Consider the following 20,012-nt stretch of genomic DNA (forward strand, 5'->3'; position numbering starts at 1 on the left):
TTAGACAATGCAAAGAGTATAAAAAATAAAACTGGAATCATGTAAAACTCTTCTACCCAAAGATAATTATAGTAAATATCTTGGTATATTGCAATCTAGACATTTTCATATGCACATATATACATAAAAATTCCCCCATAAAAGGAAAACATTTCCTCTAATCTCAATAATATTTTATAATTACTAAAAATTCTAAGTATGTCTAGAAAATAATATCACTTACCAATCCTGTCCACCAGGGCTGTAACTATCGATAAAGGAGACATCTTAGCTGAATGAATTTTGTTGTGCATGTAGCAAATAAGAACTGTAGGAAAACAGAAGAGAACCAAATAAAGGAAAAGCAAAATTATTTTTTAACATTCGCAATTTACTCCCTGAAATCAGACAGGGACCTGCTGGGGAATGGACTTGGGGATATGGGGAGGGGGAAGGGTAAGCTGTGACAGGGCGGGAGGGTGGCATGGACATATATACACTACGAAGCGTGGAATGGATAGCTAGTGGGAAGCAGCCACATAGCACAGGGAGATCAGCTCGGTGCTTTGTGACCACCTAGAGGGGTGGGATAGGGAGGGTGGGAGGGAGGGAGACGCAAGAGGGAAGAGATATGGGAACATATGTATATGTATAACTGATTCACTTTGTTATAAAGCAGAAACTAACACACCACTGTAAAGCAATTATACTCCAATAAAGATGTTAAAATTAATTAATTAATTTTTTGAAAAAGAATTGGTATGTGAGAACAAAGATGAAAAACAGGAACCTGATACAAAATCCTGATGTCCAAGCTGAACTATATAGACCATTTAAATCAGAATCTGCAGAAGTCGAATCCAGGCATCAGTTTTTAAAGCTACTCAGGTGATTTCAATTAGCATCCATGGCTCAGAACTGCAGATATAAAATAACAACCCTTTCTGACTTACTTATATACACTACCAAATGTAAGGTAGATAGCTAGTGGGAAGCAGCCGCATAGCACAGGGAGATCAGCTCTGTGCTTTGTGACCACCTAGAGGGGTGGGATGGGGGGGTGGGGGGGAGGGAGACGCAAGAGGGAAGCGACATGGGAACATATGTATATGTATAGCTGATTCACTTTGTTGTGAAGCAGAAACTGGCACACATTGTAAAGCAATTATACTCCAATAAAGATGTAAAAAATAAAATAAAATAAAATAAAAAATAAAGTCTTATCTGGTTTTGAAGACCCAATCCTCCATATTCCACTAGTGGTCTTTTCCTAGAACCAAAGACTTTTTTATACATTGAAGAGATCTGGGAATCCTCTACTCTGACTGTTCAATTTTAGATTTGGTGAGGAAACTGAAGCCCAAAGCCCAGGCCCGCCAGGTGGCTTATTACCACTCAACAGAGACACAGTGCCTAAATCAGAAAAAGACCCCAGCACATGAGTCTGACAGCATCAGACATCTTCAAAAAAGAGAAACAAATCACAAGGGCTCAGCTACCTGTTTTCCTCTTCACTCCTTCCTAATCATGAAGCTATTATTTGCCTCAGAGTTCTCCCTCCTTCCCTAAATCACCCTCAGCTCCTACACCACCCTGTGGTTATCTGTGTACTTTCCATATTTTAACAAGCATTTAAAGGTGCAAAGCATGATTCTATGTACCTCACAAATATCAACTCATTTAAAACTGTACTGTACTTCTTTATAGTGGTCTCCCTGCTTGCCCTATGATTCATTCAAATTTGTATCATCGGGACTTCCCTGGTAGCATAGTGGTTAAGCATCCTCCTGCCAAAGCAGGGGACACGGGTTCGAGCCCTGGTCTGGGAAGATCCCACATGCCATGGAGCAACTAAGCCTGTGCGCCACAACTACTGAACCTGTGCTCTAGAGCCTATGAGCCACAACTACTGAGCCTGCGTGCCACAACTACTGAAGTCCACACACCTAGAGCCCATGCTCCTCAACAAAGACAAGCCACCCCAATGGGAAGCCCGCACACCTCAACAAAGAGTAGCCCCTGCTCGCCGCAACTAGAGGAAGCCCGTGCGCAGCAACGAAGACCCAACGCAGCCAAAAATAAAAGAATAAATAAATTTATTAAAAACAAATTGTTTATCATCAACCCTCAGGACAGGGTCTGTGCTCAATAAATACTCGTTGAGCAATAACAAACCCTTTCATCCATGCACCTGCTAAAGAATGTAGTGGGGGGATGAGGGGCGAAAGGCAAGAAACTCCATTCAAAAAACTTGTGGTACCCAGAGAAGAAATCCTAAGTGTTTGACCTTCCAAAGCATTAGTGGAAGTGAAAGCAAGAGAAAAGGTCCAAGAGCTAAGAAGAAGGCAGGCTTGACAAGACCTGAATTAACTCAGGTTTCTAACTTGCATGAGTGAAGATGGTGTACCATTCACTGAGAAACAGAATACAGCACAGGAAGAGCAGAATGGACTGTTTTCAACATGCTGAATTTGAGAAGTCCACGGCACATCCAAATGAAGATGGCCAGTAGGCAGGAGGACAAACTGGTCTGCAACTCACAAAGCACGCCAGGAAATGTAGCTTCTGAAGTATTCCACATACTGAGAGCAACTGAAGCACTGGGATTGAAGATTATTTATAGAGAAAGTGCAGATACCAACAACAAAAAGGGCAGCAGACAAAACCCTGAAGATAAGCGACATTTAAAGGATCAACAGAGAAAGAGGAATCTACAAAGGAGACTGGGAAGTAGCAGCCTGAGAGGCAGGAGGAAATGTCACCAAGGCCCAAGGGTGAGTTTGACATCATTAGGAGCTTCAAAGAGTTTGGCACAATTAGCTCAATGGCATGGAGGAGCAGAAGCCAGAACACAAAGGTAGCTCTAAAGTGAGAGAGAAAGAAAACTGGAGAGTGTTATAAGGGAAGGACACTTTACCTATTTTTCACTGGAAGATGCAGAGCCTTGAATATGTTTAGAAGTTAAGGGAAAAGTGAGGTTGAGAAAAGGCTTGAGATACGAGGGAGATATCTTCAGGGTACGTGATAAGGCAAGTTCCTTGAAGAAACGGAAGGAATAGAATCAAGTGAACAGGTGAAAGGGACTGGCCATCAACAGGAGGTGATGAAGAAAAACAGGGTAGTGGCAGGGGAGTTTGTATATTTAGGGACACCTAAGTAAACCGAAGTCAAGTGAGTGAGTGAGTGAGTGAGTGAGTGTGTGTGTGTGTGTGTGAGTGATTCTTTTTTAAAAGGCCAATAAGAATTTTAAAGCTGGTTTATTTAATCTGAAGAAAAATACAGCTAGCCGTAAGCCTAACAATGGATTTGTGTCTCTATTTTAAAGATTATTAGAGCCTTTTTTTAAACCCTTTCCCAACATTTCAGTCCAAAAGCCATTACGTAGGAGCAAGCAAGACAGACAGCCCAGAGTCGGGTGCTGAAGCCCAAGAGGGGTCAGGAAGATATGCAGGGAGGCAATGAGAGCAATGGCCCAGCATGCCGCAGCCCGAGCACAAGGAGGAGGGGGACCTGGGATGGAGCAGAATCCCACTGAGGTGAGGAGAGCGTTCATGAGGGTTTCGGGATGGCAGCAATATGAAATTGGCTACATACGGGGGAACTGATCAAATAAGTAAATGTACTACAGATAATGGAGCCAGTTGGAGAAGGGAATTACAAATATGAAAAGGGAGGAATTAAGAATGAACCTGTGGTTGAATTAGAATTGGAACTATCAGTATGAACCCAGGGTTCCGATAGATAGATAGACAGACAGACAGACAGGTAGACAGATAGGTAAGGAGGGAAGAGACAGGGAGGGAGGAAGGAAGGGAGGGAGGGAGAGAGGAAGGAAGGAAGGAATACACATACAGGCAGGTATAGATGTAAATGTACATGTACGTGCATATATTCCCCAGCTCATCCACTGAAAGCACACAGGAATAGTGATACCCCAGCAACAATGACAATCCCAAGCACCCAGATCTTGGTTTCTAAATATCATTCTCCATTAAAAAGAATCAAGGCTCCTCAGAGATTTGGCTGATTCCAGGACTGGGGCAGGGAAAGTACAAATGAGCCTAGAAATGTTGCACCACAAAGTGAGGAAGTGCTCAAAGAATGATGGGGACACAGCCAAAAAAATCCACAGAAGCCAGCGTGAAGAATGAAGGGCAGTCCTGGGACAAGTTGAGCATCAAAACAGATGATAGAAATATATTATAATCCATTCAGTAAAATAGGAATCCCTGAGTCCATACTGATTTTAAAGTAACTGAGAAAAGTCTAATGAAGAATTGGATATTTACAAGGTCTCAAAGTACCTCCCTACAAGGTATTTATTAATTACAAAGGGGAAAAGAGTAACTTTACAGCAAAGAACCCTGGCAGACACCACCTTCATCAAGGAATCAAAGTCAACATCACAGTAATGGGACAAATTAGAATTATGCACTACCTGCTAAGATGCAATAAAAACACAGCATCCCTTCTGTGGACACTCCTGCCAAAGATGCACATCCCAAATCTAACTTTGGGGAAGCATCAAACATACCCGAATTGAGAGAAATTCCACAAAAGAACTGGCCCATAACCTTCAAAAGTATCAAGGTCATTAAAGTCAGGGAAAGACTGAGGAACTATCCCTGACACAACAACTAATTGCAACATGTGATTCAGAACTGGATCCAGAACTGGATCCTTCTGCTATAAAGGACCTCTGGCCAAAGCTGAATGGGGTCTGAGGATTAGACTGTCTAAATATCAGTGTTAATTTACTGATTTTGAGGGTTATATTGTGGTTATGAAGGAGAATGTCCTTGTTTGTAGGAAATACACATGAAAATATTTGGGGGTGATGTGCATCGTGTCAGCAACATACTCTCACATGATTCAGGGGAGAACAACTCTTTGTACTCTGCAACTTTTCGGTAAATTTAATTAAATAATCATGACAATTCAGAAGTAGCAGATGCCCTTCTTTTTCTGCTCGTTTAGAATATCTTCATCTGTGCAAGTTAAAGAAAAAAAGACCCTTTCCAGGGAAACTGGGATGAAGTGAGAGAGTGGCACGGACATACACTACCAAATGTAAAATAGCTAGTGAGAAGCAGCCGCATAGCACAGGGAGATCAGCTCGGTGCTTTGTGTCCACCTAAAGGGGTGGGATACGGAGGGTGGGAGGGAGATGCAAGAGGGAGGGGATATAGGGATATCTGTATACGTATAGCTGATTCACTTTGTTATAAAGCAGAAACTAACACACCATTGTAAAGCAATTACATGCCAATAAAGATGTTAAAAAAAAAAAAGACCCTTTCCAGCCAGAGGATTCAATGTATTACTGTAAGTACCAGTTTAAAAATACTAAAATATCAGTACCTCCTAAGCTGTCAAGATCCTCAAGAATCCTGCCAAACCTGTGAAATAAAGAAAACTGTGATGAAATGAAAATCATAAAAAAAAAACACTATGGGGTGATAAATATCTACCAAAATTGATTATGGTGATGGTAGCACAACTCTCTAAATATACGAAAAACCAGAGAATCACACACTTTAAATAAGTGAACAGTATGATGTGTGAATTATATCTCAAAGTTGTAATAAAGAAAGGAAATAAAATAAAAACAAACGACACAAACAGAAATAGTGCCATGTTACCTTACAGTGTTTTGAACAGTCAAATATTTCTCTCTTAATTCAGGCTGACTGCCCAAAGGTAAGAGAACTTCAATGTAACTGTCTTTCATTCTCCTAGGTGGCAGGCCTTTCTGTGACGCAGCCAAAAAACTATGAAGTAATTTTCTTTCCTCCATTGCTTTCACATGGTCTCTGAGAAGAAAAGACACAAGCTTCATAAAACATAGGACAGTGCTATCACCCAACTCCAGTGACATACAGGTCAGTCAGACACCATCAAAAGAGGAAACAGTAGGTCCGGACCTACCTCATCTCCTTTTCCTTCCCTCCCTTCCTACCTGCCACTTGGTGAAATCAAAAATTTCTCAGGCTAGTAGATAAGAAAAATACACTTATAAGTGACATAGATATATCCAAATGAACTATATATTCACCCTCATCAAAAAGTGCATTCAGGGCTTCCCTGGTGGCGCAGTGGTTGAGAGTCCGCCTGCCGATGCAGGGGAAACGGGTTCGTGCCCCGGTCCGGGAAGATCCCACATGCCGCGGAGCGGCTGGGCCCGTGAGCCATGGCGGCTGAGCCTGCGCGTCCGGAGCCTGTGCTCCGCAGCAGGAGAGGCCGCAACAGTGAGAGGCCCGTGTACCGCAAAAAAAAAAAAAAAAAAAAAAAAGTGTATTCAAAGCATAGAATCTTTGAAATGAAATTAAAAATACAGAAATGGACATAATAGAGTGTAAATATATGTACGTATATATATATGTGCGCTAAAGAACAACATAGGCACTGAACTCCATATTCCCATTTCTCACCTTGACAAGTCTCGTATCCTCTGTGCCCCAGCTCTCTCTCTCTCTGCCTTCAATTTCAGGAAAGAGAGACAGAGGAGGAAAAATGGAGTCTATCCAAAAGAAGTTTGGAAGGCAGAGCAAAAGGTAAAGAGGAAGAGAACATGAAAAGGAGACAGGGAAGAAAAAGAAGAGACGATTAAGGTGGAAGAAAAGAGAGAGACAAGGGGATAGGGAACTAAAATGTTGATAATATCACTCTTTCTAAGCTTTACTTATGAAGTATTATTGCCAGAAAAGCATAGCCTACAAAAATATAGGGAGGGAACTGACGAACAAGTTAAATGGCACCAGGTAAATCCAGAACGTGGAACATTCAACAAGACACATGGCTTGGCCTCTTTAAAATCAAGCTCATGGGGGAAAAAAAAAAGAGGGAGGGATAACTATTATTCTAGATTAGGGGAGACTAAAGAGTCATAACCACGAAATGCAATATGCAGTTGTTTACCGGATCTTGATTTTTTTTAAAAAAGCTATAAAAGATATGTGGGGAATAATTGAGGAATTCTGAATATGGGTAAATAATATGCTATTAGGGAGTTACTGTCAATTTCATTATGTAAGAGAATATCTTATTTGTTGGAGATGCACGACTGCTGATTTTGTTACATAGGAAAATATATTTATTTATTAGAGAGGTATTGGAATATAACTGGAGCTGAAGCGTCACGATACCTTTATAGTTTAGCCAGTATATGTATATTGGCAAATCTGGAAAAACGTTCATAAGTATCCAATTCAGATAGTGGGAACAAAGGTATTCATTTCTTCTACTTTTCAGAAAATTGAAATTTTTCATATAAAGAGATAAAAAGAAGTCATTAGATAATTTTTATACCAAATAGATTATTATTGTTATTGTGCTTTTTCTTTTTATCTCATTTTAGCCTCAAACTTCTATGCACCAAGAGGGATATTATCCTATTTTAAAGCAGGGAAATACTTAGAGAAAAGAGAAAGATTGTATGGGAGGCCTGGTTAATTGTGACCTGACAAGAAGCAGTAGTCAGGGTGCATGAAATAGAAAAACCAGGAACTTGGGTTCAAGTCCCAAACCTGGTACTCAATCACTCAATGTCTGAGTTTCAATCTCATCATGTGCAAAAAAGGAAGAGGAACATATGTCATAAGCACGTCACAAGTTTCACTGAGAATCAGTGAGGTAATACTCCTGAATGCACTTTGAAAAATGCAGAGTACGTGTAAATTACATGATTTTATGACAACAAAGCATCAACTGATGAGTATGTTGGAATGTTGATCTTCTCCCCCAAGTAAAAAAACCTCTCAACCCATTTCTGAACAAAGGGTTCCCCCCATTCCTACAGTGGGACCATCAACTGAGCCTAAACACAGGCTAGCACACCACTTAGGGATAGAAGAACGAATAAACACAGAGCACATACCTCCAGTTTGTGGATGCTCCTACTATCTCCCGCAACTTATCTCGAACTGAAACAAAAATAAAGAGGTCATTCCATGAAACAAAGAAAGTAAGAAACGGATTATGGCAACCAGCTCAAAGACTACGAAAAGCAATTCATGCACTCAAAAGCTTCAAAGATCCATGAATTTCCATTTAATGCCACAAAACAAACAGCTCAGGGAAGGGATCAGGCCTCTGCTTCCCAAAAACTTGAAACAATTATTGTCTCCTTAGTGCAGAAAAGAATATCCTTGTGTCAATCACTGGGATTTATACAAATAAGCAAAAGAGGATAACTCCAATTATTCATCTGCTGGGGCTGTATCAGTGTTGGTAGAAGTCCCTTTACGATGGAGATATTATGAACAGAATCCCTGCCTATCTTCTTATAGGTGGTGAGACTAAGACTAATATCAAAATTTGAGTCTCACTCTAATTGATTTCTCATATATGTATACTACCCTAAATGTTAGAAAAGTTGAGGCAAGAAAAATGAAGCAAGAAAGGAAAGGCAAAAAAAAGCAATTTAAGTTTAGTTAATGCCCATTGCCCCAAAGTGCAAGAATGAATTAGTGCGAAAAAAAATTTAAGCACTTATAAAAAAATTGATACTGATTACCACACACACCGTGATTCACATGTATTGGTGAACATGCTATATGGATAAAGGGGAAATAAATTAGATAAGCAGTAGTAAGTCAATACTAAAAAATAAATCTATAGGATTTTAAATAATGTTTTGAGTTCATGTGTTTTTTTCTATCGTTTTAAAATACATATTCTGGTTACAGAAAATTAACTATAGCAATCCTTGGTCCTTCAACAACTAAATATCTGATCAAAACCAAATATGGTTAGATGAACATACATCTTAATTTTCATGAAAAAGTGGTTGATTTTTCTATCAATTGTTAATTTTTCTATCAATTGTTATAGGGAATTCCCTGTTGGTCCAGTGGTTAGGACTTGGCACTTTCACTGCCAGGGCCAGGGTTCAATCCCTGGTCAAGGAGCTAAGATCCTGCAAGCCACGGCCAAAGGAAAAAAAAACAAAAACACCCACAATTGTTATATACCATAAATTAGGTGCAAACTCTAATTGCAATGAAATCATAGCGTAGTACTGAACCAAAAATATCCATTAGTAAATTAGTCTTATTTCTGATTTTTTTTTCCTCCTGAGTTCCTTGAATAAAAGAATGGACAGAAAGTATCCCAAGTAGTACACAGACTACTGATGCTCAGTGACATAAAATGATTATTACTAGTTTATATTCAGTGTAAGAAGAAAGGCAGGTGTTGAGGGCCAAGAAACAAAGCAGAATTTTAAATTATATATATGCATATATATTTATTGGGATCCTTTAAACAAGTCCCAGTTTTCATTATAATGAATATTCCTACATTGACAAAGACATCCATAGTTTGCATATGGATTAGTTACTGAAATTAACTTCAATTAACAGGGTCCCTCTAACAAAATTATAGCCTAGGAGCGTTTAGTTGGTACAACTGAAAGGCCTGTCTCTTGCTTATGCATTAGATCTCTTTTTTCCATGCCTTCCACTTCAGTACCTACACAAAGGAAACAGAAATCATTTAACTAAAAGAGCTCAGTCCCCAAGGCTCCCAGGAACCAAAGCTCAAGTACTGTATGTGATTTCTACCCCAAGCTATCCTGGTCATTTTCTAAGTGAGAAGTTTATGAAAGATCTACCTTTAGTATGCCTCATTTGCCCTAAACTGTCTATCTACGTGCTTCGTAAATAAAGCAGGGTTTTCCCCCCACATAGGCCTAGAAGGTAAACACCCATGCTTGCCTTCATGAATGTGGAAGACTCTCTGTTTCTCGGGATTCTGAGATCCTTGAGTCAGTCCTCTGCTGGGAGCAAGCAGCCCTTTGCTCAGGGTACAAAGCCTACAAAACAAGATGAAACACGCTTCGAGAAGGTTCCATGACTTCTTCCCTGGCAACCCCAAAGATCTGTGCCTCCTCCAGAGCACTCAGCCACCCCACACCCTTAGTAAATACTGTCTTATAGGGTCTGTACATGTTTCTCAAGTGTATGTATATTTGCATATGAGGCTACTCCGTAAATCATCTCTCCAATAAGAGTAAACATTTCTTGAGAGCAGAGACCAATTAGGTAATGATCTACAAAATAAATAAAAGATATCAACCAGGTTTAATGGATTTATTCTTATTAGCTTCAGAAGCCCAAAATCAAGTTGGTAAACAGCTGAGTAAACTAATTATGAACATTTATTTTGTTATTGTCATACCATACTTCCTCAATAAATAAGCTAAACCCAATTATAAGTCAATCAACTTTGAAAACAGAATTAACCCTTTCCAGGGTTACTCAAAGAGAGTATTTATTGGACCTAGGCAGAAATTTCCTACTCCCCAATGGATTAAAGTCAAAGCTATTTACCCCAATATGCCGAAACTGTTCTCCCAAAATAAGTTGTTTAACTTGATTTTGGCTCACTATTGCTTAACTGTCGACTCCTAACCACACACTATCCTATCAGGGATAACACACGTATAGTATCAGGGACTGACAAATTGATCTGCTGAGAGCACAGTGGAAGAAGGCAAGGCATTGTAAAGGTAGAGAACCCCAGATACTCTTACTCATTCTAGCTCAAGTGACTAGTAAATTCTTACTACCTAATGCCAGGTCCAATGATGACTAACCTATTTTTAAAAAGCATATTTTAAATTTTCTTTAGAGCCCAAATTTATTATAGATTTCTTTTCTGAATTACAGCATACAGGAAGAGCCTCTGAGTAAAAATATTTGGTAAAATCTACATGTAGTTTTGATACTTGTCCTACTAGAACAAATCCTGGTCCTTTCACCAAGTCAACTACTCTAACTGCAGAGAACACAAAAATAGCAGCATATGCTCACTGGCTAATTCAACTCCTTAGCCAGCCACTCATCACACTGGCCCTGATACAATCCCTGCTGGTTCACTAAGCCTGGAATGCTTCCTAAAGCGTTTGGGGTTTGGGTTTTGTGTTTATTCTCCAATCACACAGCTAACAAGCCTCTATCTTACATAGTTGTGGTTTATTTTTTCACAATGAATTTTCAATTTATGTACTTTTATATGTGAATTAATATTTCAGTCTTCTTGTTCTTGACCTTCTAATTTGCATTTTCTCAGAACATGAGTTAAACTTTTTTCTTTTTCACTATTTCATTTTATGTATTTTCTGTAGGTTCAAATCCCTCACTGAAGGAAACAAGAGCATGTGGTCCTTCCTTCTGCCATCTCAGAAACTATCGTTCTGCAACTGAATATATCAGGTTTTAAAAAGCACACTGGAAAAAGCTAAAATCTTCCATTGCTACTATTAGCTGAAAGAGCAAAAAAAATCATGCCCGCGATACATTAATTAGCAGTAGATGATCTCAATATAAGAAATAAGATCTGACTCTGAATGGCTAAATACTGTGAATACTCATCACAAACTAACTGGAGCTGTAAAACTGATCTCACATATTTGGGTAAATACACATATATACAAGCATTTCTGTTTTGTTCCTTAAGAAGCAGCATTTTCTGAAAAGTGATGAAAACCATCCCATCCTGCCTGAGTGAAAAGCAGTGTAGTATACAGAGGTTAAGAGCCTGACCATGGGGACTCCCCTGGTGGCACACTGGTTAAGAATCCGCCTGCCAATGCAGGTGACACGGGTTTGAGCCCTGGTCCGGGAAGATCCCACCGCAGAGTAGCCCCCTCTCACAGCAACTAAAGAAAGCCTGTGTGCAGCAATGAAGACTCAACGCAGCCAAAAAAAAATACTTAAAAAACTCTATTCCAGAAAGGCATGCTTCTCCAAAGTCTCCCCTAAAAGTCAAAAATGACCAGAAATTTGGAAATAAGCCAGGCACTATAATGGACCATCTCTGAATGGAGACTCAAACGGAGATAGTAAAGAGGGGGCTGATGAATACAGAGAAACACTTGGGCCAAATTATTTGGAAAACTGTGGTCCTGCAGCCCTGTTGGTTGCATACTGCCATAATAAATTTGAAAACATATCTCTGTAACACAGCGAAGGCCTAATGTGAGTGCTTTTTAAAAAATCATTGATTAGGGCTTCCGTGGTGGTACAGTGGTTGGGAATCCGCCTGCCAATGCAGGGGACACGGGTTCGAGCCCTGGTCCGGGAAGATCCCACATGCCACGGAGCAGCTAAGCCCATGCGCCACAACTACTGAGCCTGTGCTCTAGAGCCTGCATGCCACAACTACTGAAGCCCGCGAGCCGCAACTACTGGGCCCGCGAGCCACAATCACTGAAGCCCACGCGCCTAAAGCCGGTGCTCCGCAACAAGAGAAGCCACCGCAATGAGAAGCCCACGCACCGCAACGAAGAGTATCCCCTGCTCGCCGCAACTAGAGAAAACCAGCGCACAGCAACGAAGACCCAACGCAGCCAAAAATAAATAAATAAATACATAAATTTATTTTAAAAATATATATATTAAAAAATAAAATCGTTGATTATACTAATCATATACTGGTATAATAAATTTCTATTCTCTTGTGAACATTCAGCTTATTGTAACTTTTCACTACAATTTGATATAATCCCTACTGATAATCAGATGAAACCTGTGGACCCTCGTGCCTAATAGTTGTTGGGGGGGAATACATTTTTATTGATACACAAAATAGTATATACTATTTCAGATGGTTCACAGACCACTCCCTTTTGACACCCCCATGGGCCCCTAGATTTAAAAAATTGTGATTCAGACCAACCTTCTGAAAAAACTTGAGGCCCGAAGGAATTAGATGACTTTTTCCCTGCTAGTCAACTGGCACACTGGGTAGAGCCCAGCTCTTCTAATCGCTCCCCACCTCATACACACCATACATGTAAGAAAACTGCTCTTCTCACAATCTCAGGCTACTTCCCTTTATCTATGCAACACTGAGGTGGAGGGAGCAGGGGAATGGTCCAATCACTGCTTAACACCTCAGTACCTCAGGGTTAATGGCTTATTCCCTGAGAAGCCCTCAGGAGTTTTACCTACAGCAAATCCCTAGGCCTTTAGAAGAAACTGTCAAGAGGCCTCTACAGTCAGGCCCTAGGACTCCATGATTCAACCTTTCCAATAAAAGGAGACCAAGGAGCCCAACCTCTCCATGGCTAGCCAAGGGAGTCACAAAAGTCGCATGAAGGTGTGAACGTAAGTGTCTTAGCTGTTCTGGGTTCCAAGCTTAGGGTGGGTGTCCGGGAAGAGTTTTCAGTACAAAAACAGGCAATGCCACTCATATGCCCTCCACTCTGGGGAAATGCCTCAATTTAGAGACTAAACAAATTCAGATGGCTCTTTTGTGAGTTGGGGGAAAAAAGAAGTACAAAGATTGCCCACCAGTCAAGTAACCTAATCATGTCAGACAGTCTGTATTCATTTATGTACTCTTTCTCTCTCTAGACACTAATGGAGTACCTGCTTAAGGTTCAACAGGACTCAAAGGAAACGAGCCACAGGTTTATAAGGAGTTCAGAGCAAAGACAGAGGACTTCCAAACTGGGGGGGAGGAGAGACCAAGGAAGGTTTCCTGGGAGAAGACACATGAACCAAACCCTGGAGCTTGTAAGAAGGCCTGTCACATCATGTCCAATGCAAGCTAAAGCCAACTGTGGCTCTTCTTGTAATGACCTTCAATCCATCTTCAAATGGTATAACAAAGTAAATAAGAGAATGAGAGAGAGAGACACAGAGAACCTATTTCAACTGAGAGCAAGGTCCACAGGGACAGTGAAAGAGATCCAGGGCCCCCAAGAGAACTGCTGGGGATCACTGTCACTTGGAACCACTGTGGGCCACACCAGGGGGGCTGGCATACCTATAGCGGGATGAATTCAGAAGCTGCAACAGGGGTGAGCCCCCTGGGACCCAACCAGGCAGAAAGAACTTGGAACAGCCGGAGTGCTCCGGTGAAGGGGGTTGGGGGAGAGCCAGACATGCCCTGGAGTCTAAAGCCCTACACTTTAACTGGACAAGCTGGGATGATGACTTACGCAGAAAGGCATCCTCCTTGTCAAAGGGGCCCAATCAAAGCCACTCCCCCACCTAGCCTTACCGGCCTTGCTGCTCAGTAAAAGTAAAGTGCAATCAGCACCGGGGGCCCTGGTCACACAGTCCTGAGGTCCTGAAAGCCCAAAAGATGCCCTGCAATCTCTACCCACATTACAACACACTTAAGTCGAGTCCAAGTCAGTCAAGCACTCAACCTTTAAAACGCTCTGCAAAGGAGGGCAGAGGGCCGGAAACGCAACGTGCAGCCCTAAGTACTAGCTTTCTGACAAGGGGCTAACTCCAAACCACCCCCCTGATGAGCAAAGAGATAGGAATTTCAGGGAACGCCCAACTTCCTCCCTTAAAGTGCCTCTTCGCTTTTAACATCAAACTCCGGGCCGGAACACGCGAAGGTGGGGGGTGGGGGGCGCGGGGCCCCACCCTAGGCCGGCGGGGTCGCGGTAGGCGACCGCCCTTCCCCACCCGGCCCTATTTTCTGCCCAAAATCCCCGGCACTAGTTCCGCCCTTCGCAGCCCGCTCCAGCAAGCGGCGCGGAGGGCGGGCGTGGGCGCCCTCCGGTCCGCGCCCCGCCAGGCCCCTGGCTACCTACCGCAGTGCCGCCCGCCTCATGGCGCTTGCCCGCCGCCGTGCACGTGACCGCAGACCCGAGCCCCGCGCGCCGGTTGGCGGAGGGAAGTTGAGGCAATGGAAGGCGGGAGAGGGAGAGCGTTCGCGGGCGCCTGACTGGACCTAGCTCCCCAGGACCCCACCCTTGCAGCGCGGCCGCGGGCGGGGGCGGGGCCTCGTTGCCCGGGGGCGGGGCCACGCTGCGCTTGAAGGCCCACTCTTTGGCGAGAAGCTGGAGTTAGTCTCTCTCCTCCATTGTTGATTAAATGCATCAGGCGGCACCGCTGGGGTGTGCCTAGAGGCTAGATGCAGCCATGTCCTTGGAGCTTGTCTCCGTTATCCCGCTTCGCTGAAGGCTGCGCGACCTTCACCCCCAAGCCCCGGCTCCCAGTTGGCCTTTAGCTGCACGTTGGAATCTTCTGGGCAGCTTTCCAAAATACCGATGCCTGGGCCTCACCCTATGGAGATTCTGAATTAGGGGTGCAGCCTGGTCTTCAGGATGTCTAAAGGCGCCCCAGATGATGCTAACGTAAGCAATGGTTGAAAACCTTTACTCGAAGGGGAAAAAAATTGTTCCTCTCCTAATCTCGGTCTGCCCCCTAGTGTTTGACGGTTGGAGATCTTGGCCCGCCCAGAGAGATTAAAGGCCAAAAAGTTAAGATGATTTTTACCCTAGGATCTGATTCTCCATTTCATTCAACGAATTCTTATTCAGCTGTTTGCAGTGCGCAAGACGCTGTAGATTCTGGAAATGCAACAAAACAGACAAAACTCCCTGCCCTTAGGGGGCTTACCTTATAGGGAAGGAAAACAAGTCAGCAAGCAAGTTGGCAAATTATATCGTTTCAAACGTGATAAAGTGGTCTAAGGAGGAAATAAAATAAGGTAATGAGGGGGGATCTTTCCAGAATACATGCCCGTCTTGCTTTGTCCTTGAAGATGGTAATTTCCTAAAAGGCAGGGTTGATACCGTATGTTTTTTGATACTCCATGCTTACTAAAAGTTTGTCAATTTTAATTAAGCTGTCTTTTTAAAAAAATCACTTTATGAATTACAAATGGAGCACGGTCTTTGGCTTCCTCTTTCCTCTCCACCTAACTTTCCCTGCTTTTATCAGTCCCACATCCAGAAGACTGTCCTTTTGGCCTGCAGGGATCTCGCCTTCCTTTTAATTCATGTTGTCCATACCTTATCAGGGACGGTTTTGTTTTGTTTTGTGGAGGCTATACGGAAACCGGAAACCGAGCAGTACCCCACAGGGCCTTCCCAGGTACAGATTCCCCCCTCCCCCACCATATCTCCTGCCTCTCGTTTATAGAAAAGCTTTAGCCTCCTAGGCCTTCCCCAAGTTCTATGAAGCAAATTTACTCAGAGAAGTGAGAAGATACAGAAACAAAGGAAAAACAGTCAAGCAAGACAAAATAATAATAATTTAGCCATAAAGCAAAGTCAAGGACCTTTAGCTCTTCCTCAAGAGCTATAGACAATATCCTGAGCCACGTCCTTGATTTGTTTGGCAGACACTGAAACTCACACCAGGTGGAAGAAGTTTACTGCATGCTGCCCATAAGCACGTAGACCCCAGACCAGCTGGAACCAGAAGGTTGATGACGTTTAACTCCCAAAATACCACCCTGTTACCTCACCGCCAACCAATCAGAAGAATGTCCACAAGATGATCAGGCCCCCTACAATCCTCACCTATAATGTGGCCTTTAAAAGCCCTTCCCTGAAAGCCATCAGGGAGTTCGGGCCTTTTGAGCATGAGCTGCCCTATCTCGTTGCTTGACACCACTTTGGGTGCCTTGCAATAAACACTATACTTTCCTTCACCACAACCCAGTGTCAGTAAATTGGCTTTACCATGAGTCAGGTGAGCAGACCCAGGTTTGGTTTGGTAATAATACTTCCTTATACCCTACCACACCTAACACAGTGCAATAAATATTTTATCAAATTACACTTTTTGGTTGGTTTTTACTTGAACTTTCGGTTGAGGCAATAGTAGGTTCAGGGAAAAAAGTTCAAGAGAATTTTTTAGGTTACATAGCTGGTGTAATGATACGTAGGGGTAGCTTGTAATTTTATGCAATCAAGTCACCTTCCAGCCAGACACATTCTCATCAGTGTATAATCAGGGTATAAACAGTGTCAATGTTGGCTGGAACAGCTAGAACCAGGGACTCAGTGCCATGAAGATGCCTCTTCTCCATCATTTATCTTTGCTACACTTTGCATACTGCCTTCATTCTTTTTTCTCTGAATAATGGCTTCCTCCACATGGCCAAAGCATCTCCTGAACTTCACAGTTTACAATCGCAGACACATCCACATTCTTGGAGACTGAACCGAAAATCTGTATCCCAAATACAAAAAGTCCTGAAAAGAGATTCATTGGCCCAGGTGGGATCAGGTACACACCCCTGGACTGGTCAACTGTGGCAGCAGGGCAAGGTGATGTGATTGGCCCATTTGACTTACCAGGAACCTCCTTACCCAGGCCCATGGACAGGTCACCATCTACTAGTATGGCTATTTCCATAAGTAGCCTCTCAGAGGGGAATATGCAGCACTCCTTAGAAAAGGAGTACAGAGCAACCAACCCCACAGATGTCCCACTGCAGATGCTATTTATTTATTTTATATTTTCTTTTTGGCTGTGTTGGGTCTTCGTTGCTGCACGCCGGATTTCTCTAGTTGCAGCGAGCAGGGGCTACTCTTCGTCATTGCGGTGCGCGGACTTCTCATTGCGGTGGCTTCTCTTGTTGCGGAGCACGGGCTCTAGGTGCATGGGCTTCAGTAGTTGTGGCTCGCGGACTCTAGAGCACAGGTTCAGTAGTTGTGACGCACGGGCTTAGTTGCTCTGCAGCACGTGGGATCTTCCCAGACCAGGGCTTGAACCCGTGTCCCCTGCATTGGCAGGCTATTCTTAACCACTGCACCACCAGGGAAGTCCCAGATGTTATTTAAAGAGAAAAAAAATGATCTCATCACTTAGCCCACTTACCTTAGTTCTAACCTCAGGGAACCCCTGCTAAAACCCAGCCAGCCCAGCATTCAACCACATGTCTACAATTATCTCAGTTGGCAGCATGAGTAAAATTCTTAAAACAGCTTAGCAACCCTGATTTCTATGTGTGTGGTGGTAGTGGGGTTGTAAATGTGGTATATGCTATACCAAATTTTGGACAGCAGGGATAGAAAGGAAAATGGTCACAAAATCAGGCCAGGAAACATGCAACAGTTGTATGGTGGTAAGAATCACTGTCCTGAATAATAGATTGTCCACCCCACCTGTTTGTTGTTATTCTCCGTTAGTTCTATTCTGAAATGGTCTCAGGGTAACAGAAATGGTATCAAATGTATCATTAAAATCAAAGACACCTCATCATACACTGACAGATACATAAGACATTATCAATGTCATTATTATTACAAGCAGAAGAATCATAACAAATAATAAAACCTAACAATACGTTATCAGTTCAACCTAGTATTAAGAGTGAAAAGTATCTAGTAAGCATCCTTGGGCTGCTAAACCATAGATATTTTTGGATATCTAATTCAGGTAGAAAATGTTGTTGGAAAACTGTCATCAACTTTCAAACAAATTGATTCATGCTATTATTTCATTAGGATAGAGAAACCACTTTTTAAAAAATAGCTTATTTCCCAGGCTAGAGATTATACAAAATAAAGTTGTGAGGGGGAGGAGGAAACAATGGAAAGGTGATTTTCCCCCTAAACCTGAAAGACTAGTGAGCTGTTACATGAAAATGCTTAGTATTATATCCACTTGTTCCAACAGAAGTAAAACCCAGGCTAGGAAATTTCAAAACAGTGGTAATTTTTTATCACTTTCCTTACCTTTCCTCAGCTCCACCTTTATGACTGCTCATCAAATCCAAGTGTTGAAAGGTTTTATATCTTTAGCAATGCTCTTTTTCCTCTAACAATTTCCTCTTGCTTAAAAATGGCAAACATGTAAAACATGTCATACTATTAGTGACATGGGATCAGAGGGTTTCTTTAGGATAGGACATCTTCATCTCAGGGTGTCCTCTTCAATAAAGATGTCTCTTTCAATAAAATAGGACTTAAAAGGTAAAATTTCAGTGGGCAACTCTCCTACCCACGCCTAATCTTCTGATCATTCTTCACCTTGTCACGGCCACCCTCCTTCCCACTTCATTCACTTTCTCCAACAAATTCAGTTCTCTTCCATTCGTTCCTCCCTCTGCATCCTATTTCTCTCCATTCTCTTGCCCACCCACTTTCCATCATTTTTTTCACACCACCCCAACTGCTACCATCCTAGCTGGGAAATAGAGCCTCCCCTCAGACCCCAAGGCAGCCCATTCAGCTGGGCCAGCATAGGAGCCAACCCTGCCATTCCTCAGCCCAAGGAAAATCAACAAGTACCTCTGATACAATTACAGCTGCACCAGGATGCATAGCCATAGAGGGAACAAAGCTATAAACATACTTCACTATCTCTGCAGAAGCACATGCTTCAGAGTGCCCGCAAGCTTTCGAAACTGACTTTACGATGAGGATTTGTATATTTTATAGACATTAAAATCATGCTGGTTGTTTGAATTTACATAACACGTTTTCGGGTATAAATTTGTATCTTGTGCTATTTGGAGACGGGGCCACACAAAGACAGGATGGTGCCATTAGTATTAGTTGACTTTATCTTCAGAAACAGTGGCATTATTCTAGCTGGTTTATCGTTATATGTGATCTTTATGGGATTGCTAGACTGCTTTGTTCTGTTTATATAGGTAACTCATTAGCACACTGCACAGGACACCACATATGGCTTCTGTCTGGCCTCGTCTGTGGAGATGAAAAAACCAAGCCTGGAGAGAAGAAAGATTCTTGTTTTACTCAGAAAAAGGCTCTTCAAAGTGGCCATTTTTTCCTTGACTCCAGTTCCTACTATAACCCACAGTTATTCCCCATGTATTGCTCAGGCTCTTGCATCTCCCTCACCCTGGCCCTAGCAGTTACTGTAAAAATTCCCTGAGGAGATATATATATCTCCCTGAGGAGGTATAGGTATAGATAAAGACATAGATATAGATATATAGATACCGTCAAAAATAGCACAACTAAAACCACCAAATCAATAAATAGTATTTAGCTCTCAAACTGGGAGCTTCCAAATTCAAAGATTGATATGAAGTTCATGGGCATGAAATTAAAGGATAGTTTATAAAGTGAAAATGAGAAAGTTATTAACGTTTACAATGACTCATTATTACAATGGGGGTTCCAGATGGCAGGAGATTGGTTAAAAGTGATTCTCTTATACCATTTTTAGGAAGATGACTTAAGTTTTATTATGACTGTCAGAGGCATTTATAAGAAATAACCTAAGGGGGCTTCCCTGGTGGTGCAGTGGTCGAGAGTCCGCCTGCCGATGCAGGGGACACGGGTTCGTGCCCCG

The 20,012-nt window shown here is 42.3% G+C and overlaps 1 protein-coding gene across 3 annotated transcripts in view; it reads right to left on the minus strand.

Annotated features, from left to right (window-relative positions):
* Positions 1–14,684, minus strand: part of ACOT9 (acyl-CoA thioesterase 9) — a 31,399-nt gene extending 16,715 nt beyond the window's left edge. Inside the window, exons 1-7 of one of the 3 annotated variants that reach the window (XM_082680906.1) lie at positions 14,540–14,684; positions 9,696–9,793; positions 8,504–8,530; positions 7,856–7,901; positions 5,622–5,792; positions 5,341–5,378; positions 224–307 (exon numbers count right to left, since the gene is read on the minus strand). In XM_082680906.1, coding sequence (XP_082537032.1) covers positions 224–307; positions 5,341–5,378; positions 5,622–5,792; positions 7,856–7,901; positions 8,504–8,530; positions 9,696–9,793; positions 14,540–14,559 — 484 coding nt within the window. In that variant the 5' untranslated portion in view covers positions 14,560–14,684. The remainder of the gene's footprint in view (positions 1–223; positions 308–5,340; positions 5,379–5,621; positions 5,793–7,855; positions 7,902–8,503; positions 8,531–9,695; positions 9,794–14,539) is intronic. The other 2 variants (XM_082680907.1, XM_082680908.1) reach the window with 2 other exon arrangements.
* Between the last annotated feature and the right edge of the window lie 5,328 nt (positions 14,685–20,012).

This window comes from Grampus griseus (assembly GCF_964374135.1).
Source record: "Grampus griseus genome assembly, chromosome: X".
Lineage (NCBI taxonomy): Eukaryota > Metazoa > Chordata > Mammalia > Artiodactyla > Delphinidae > Grampus > Grampus griseus.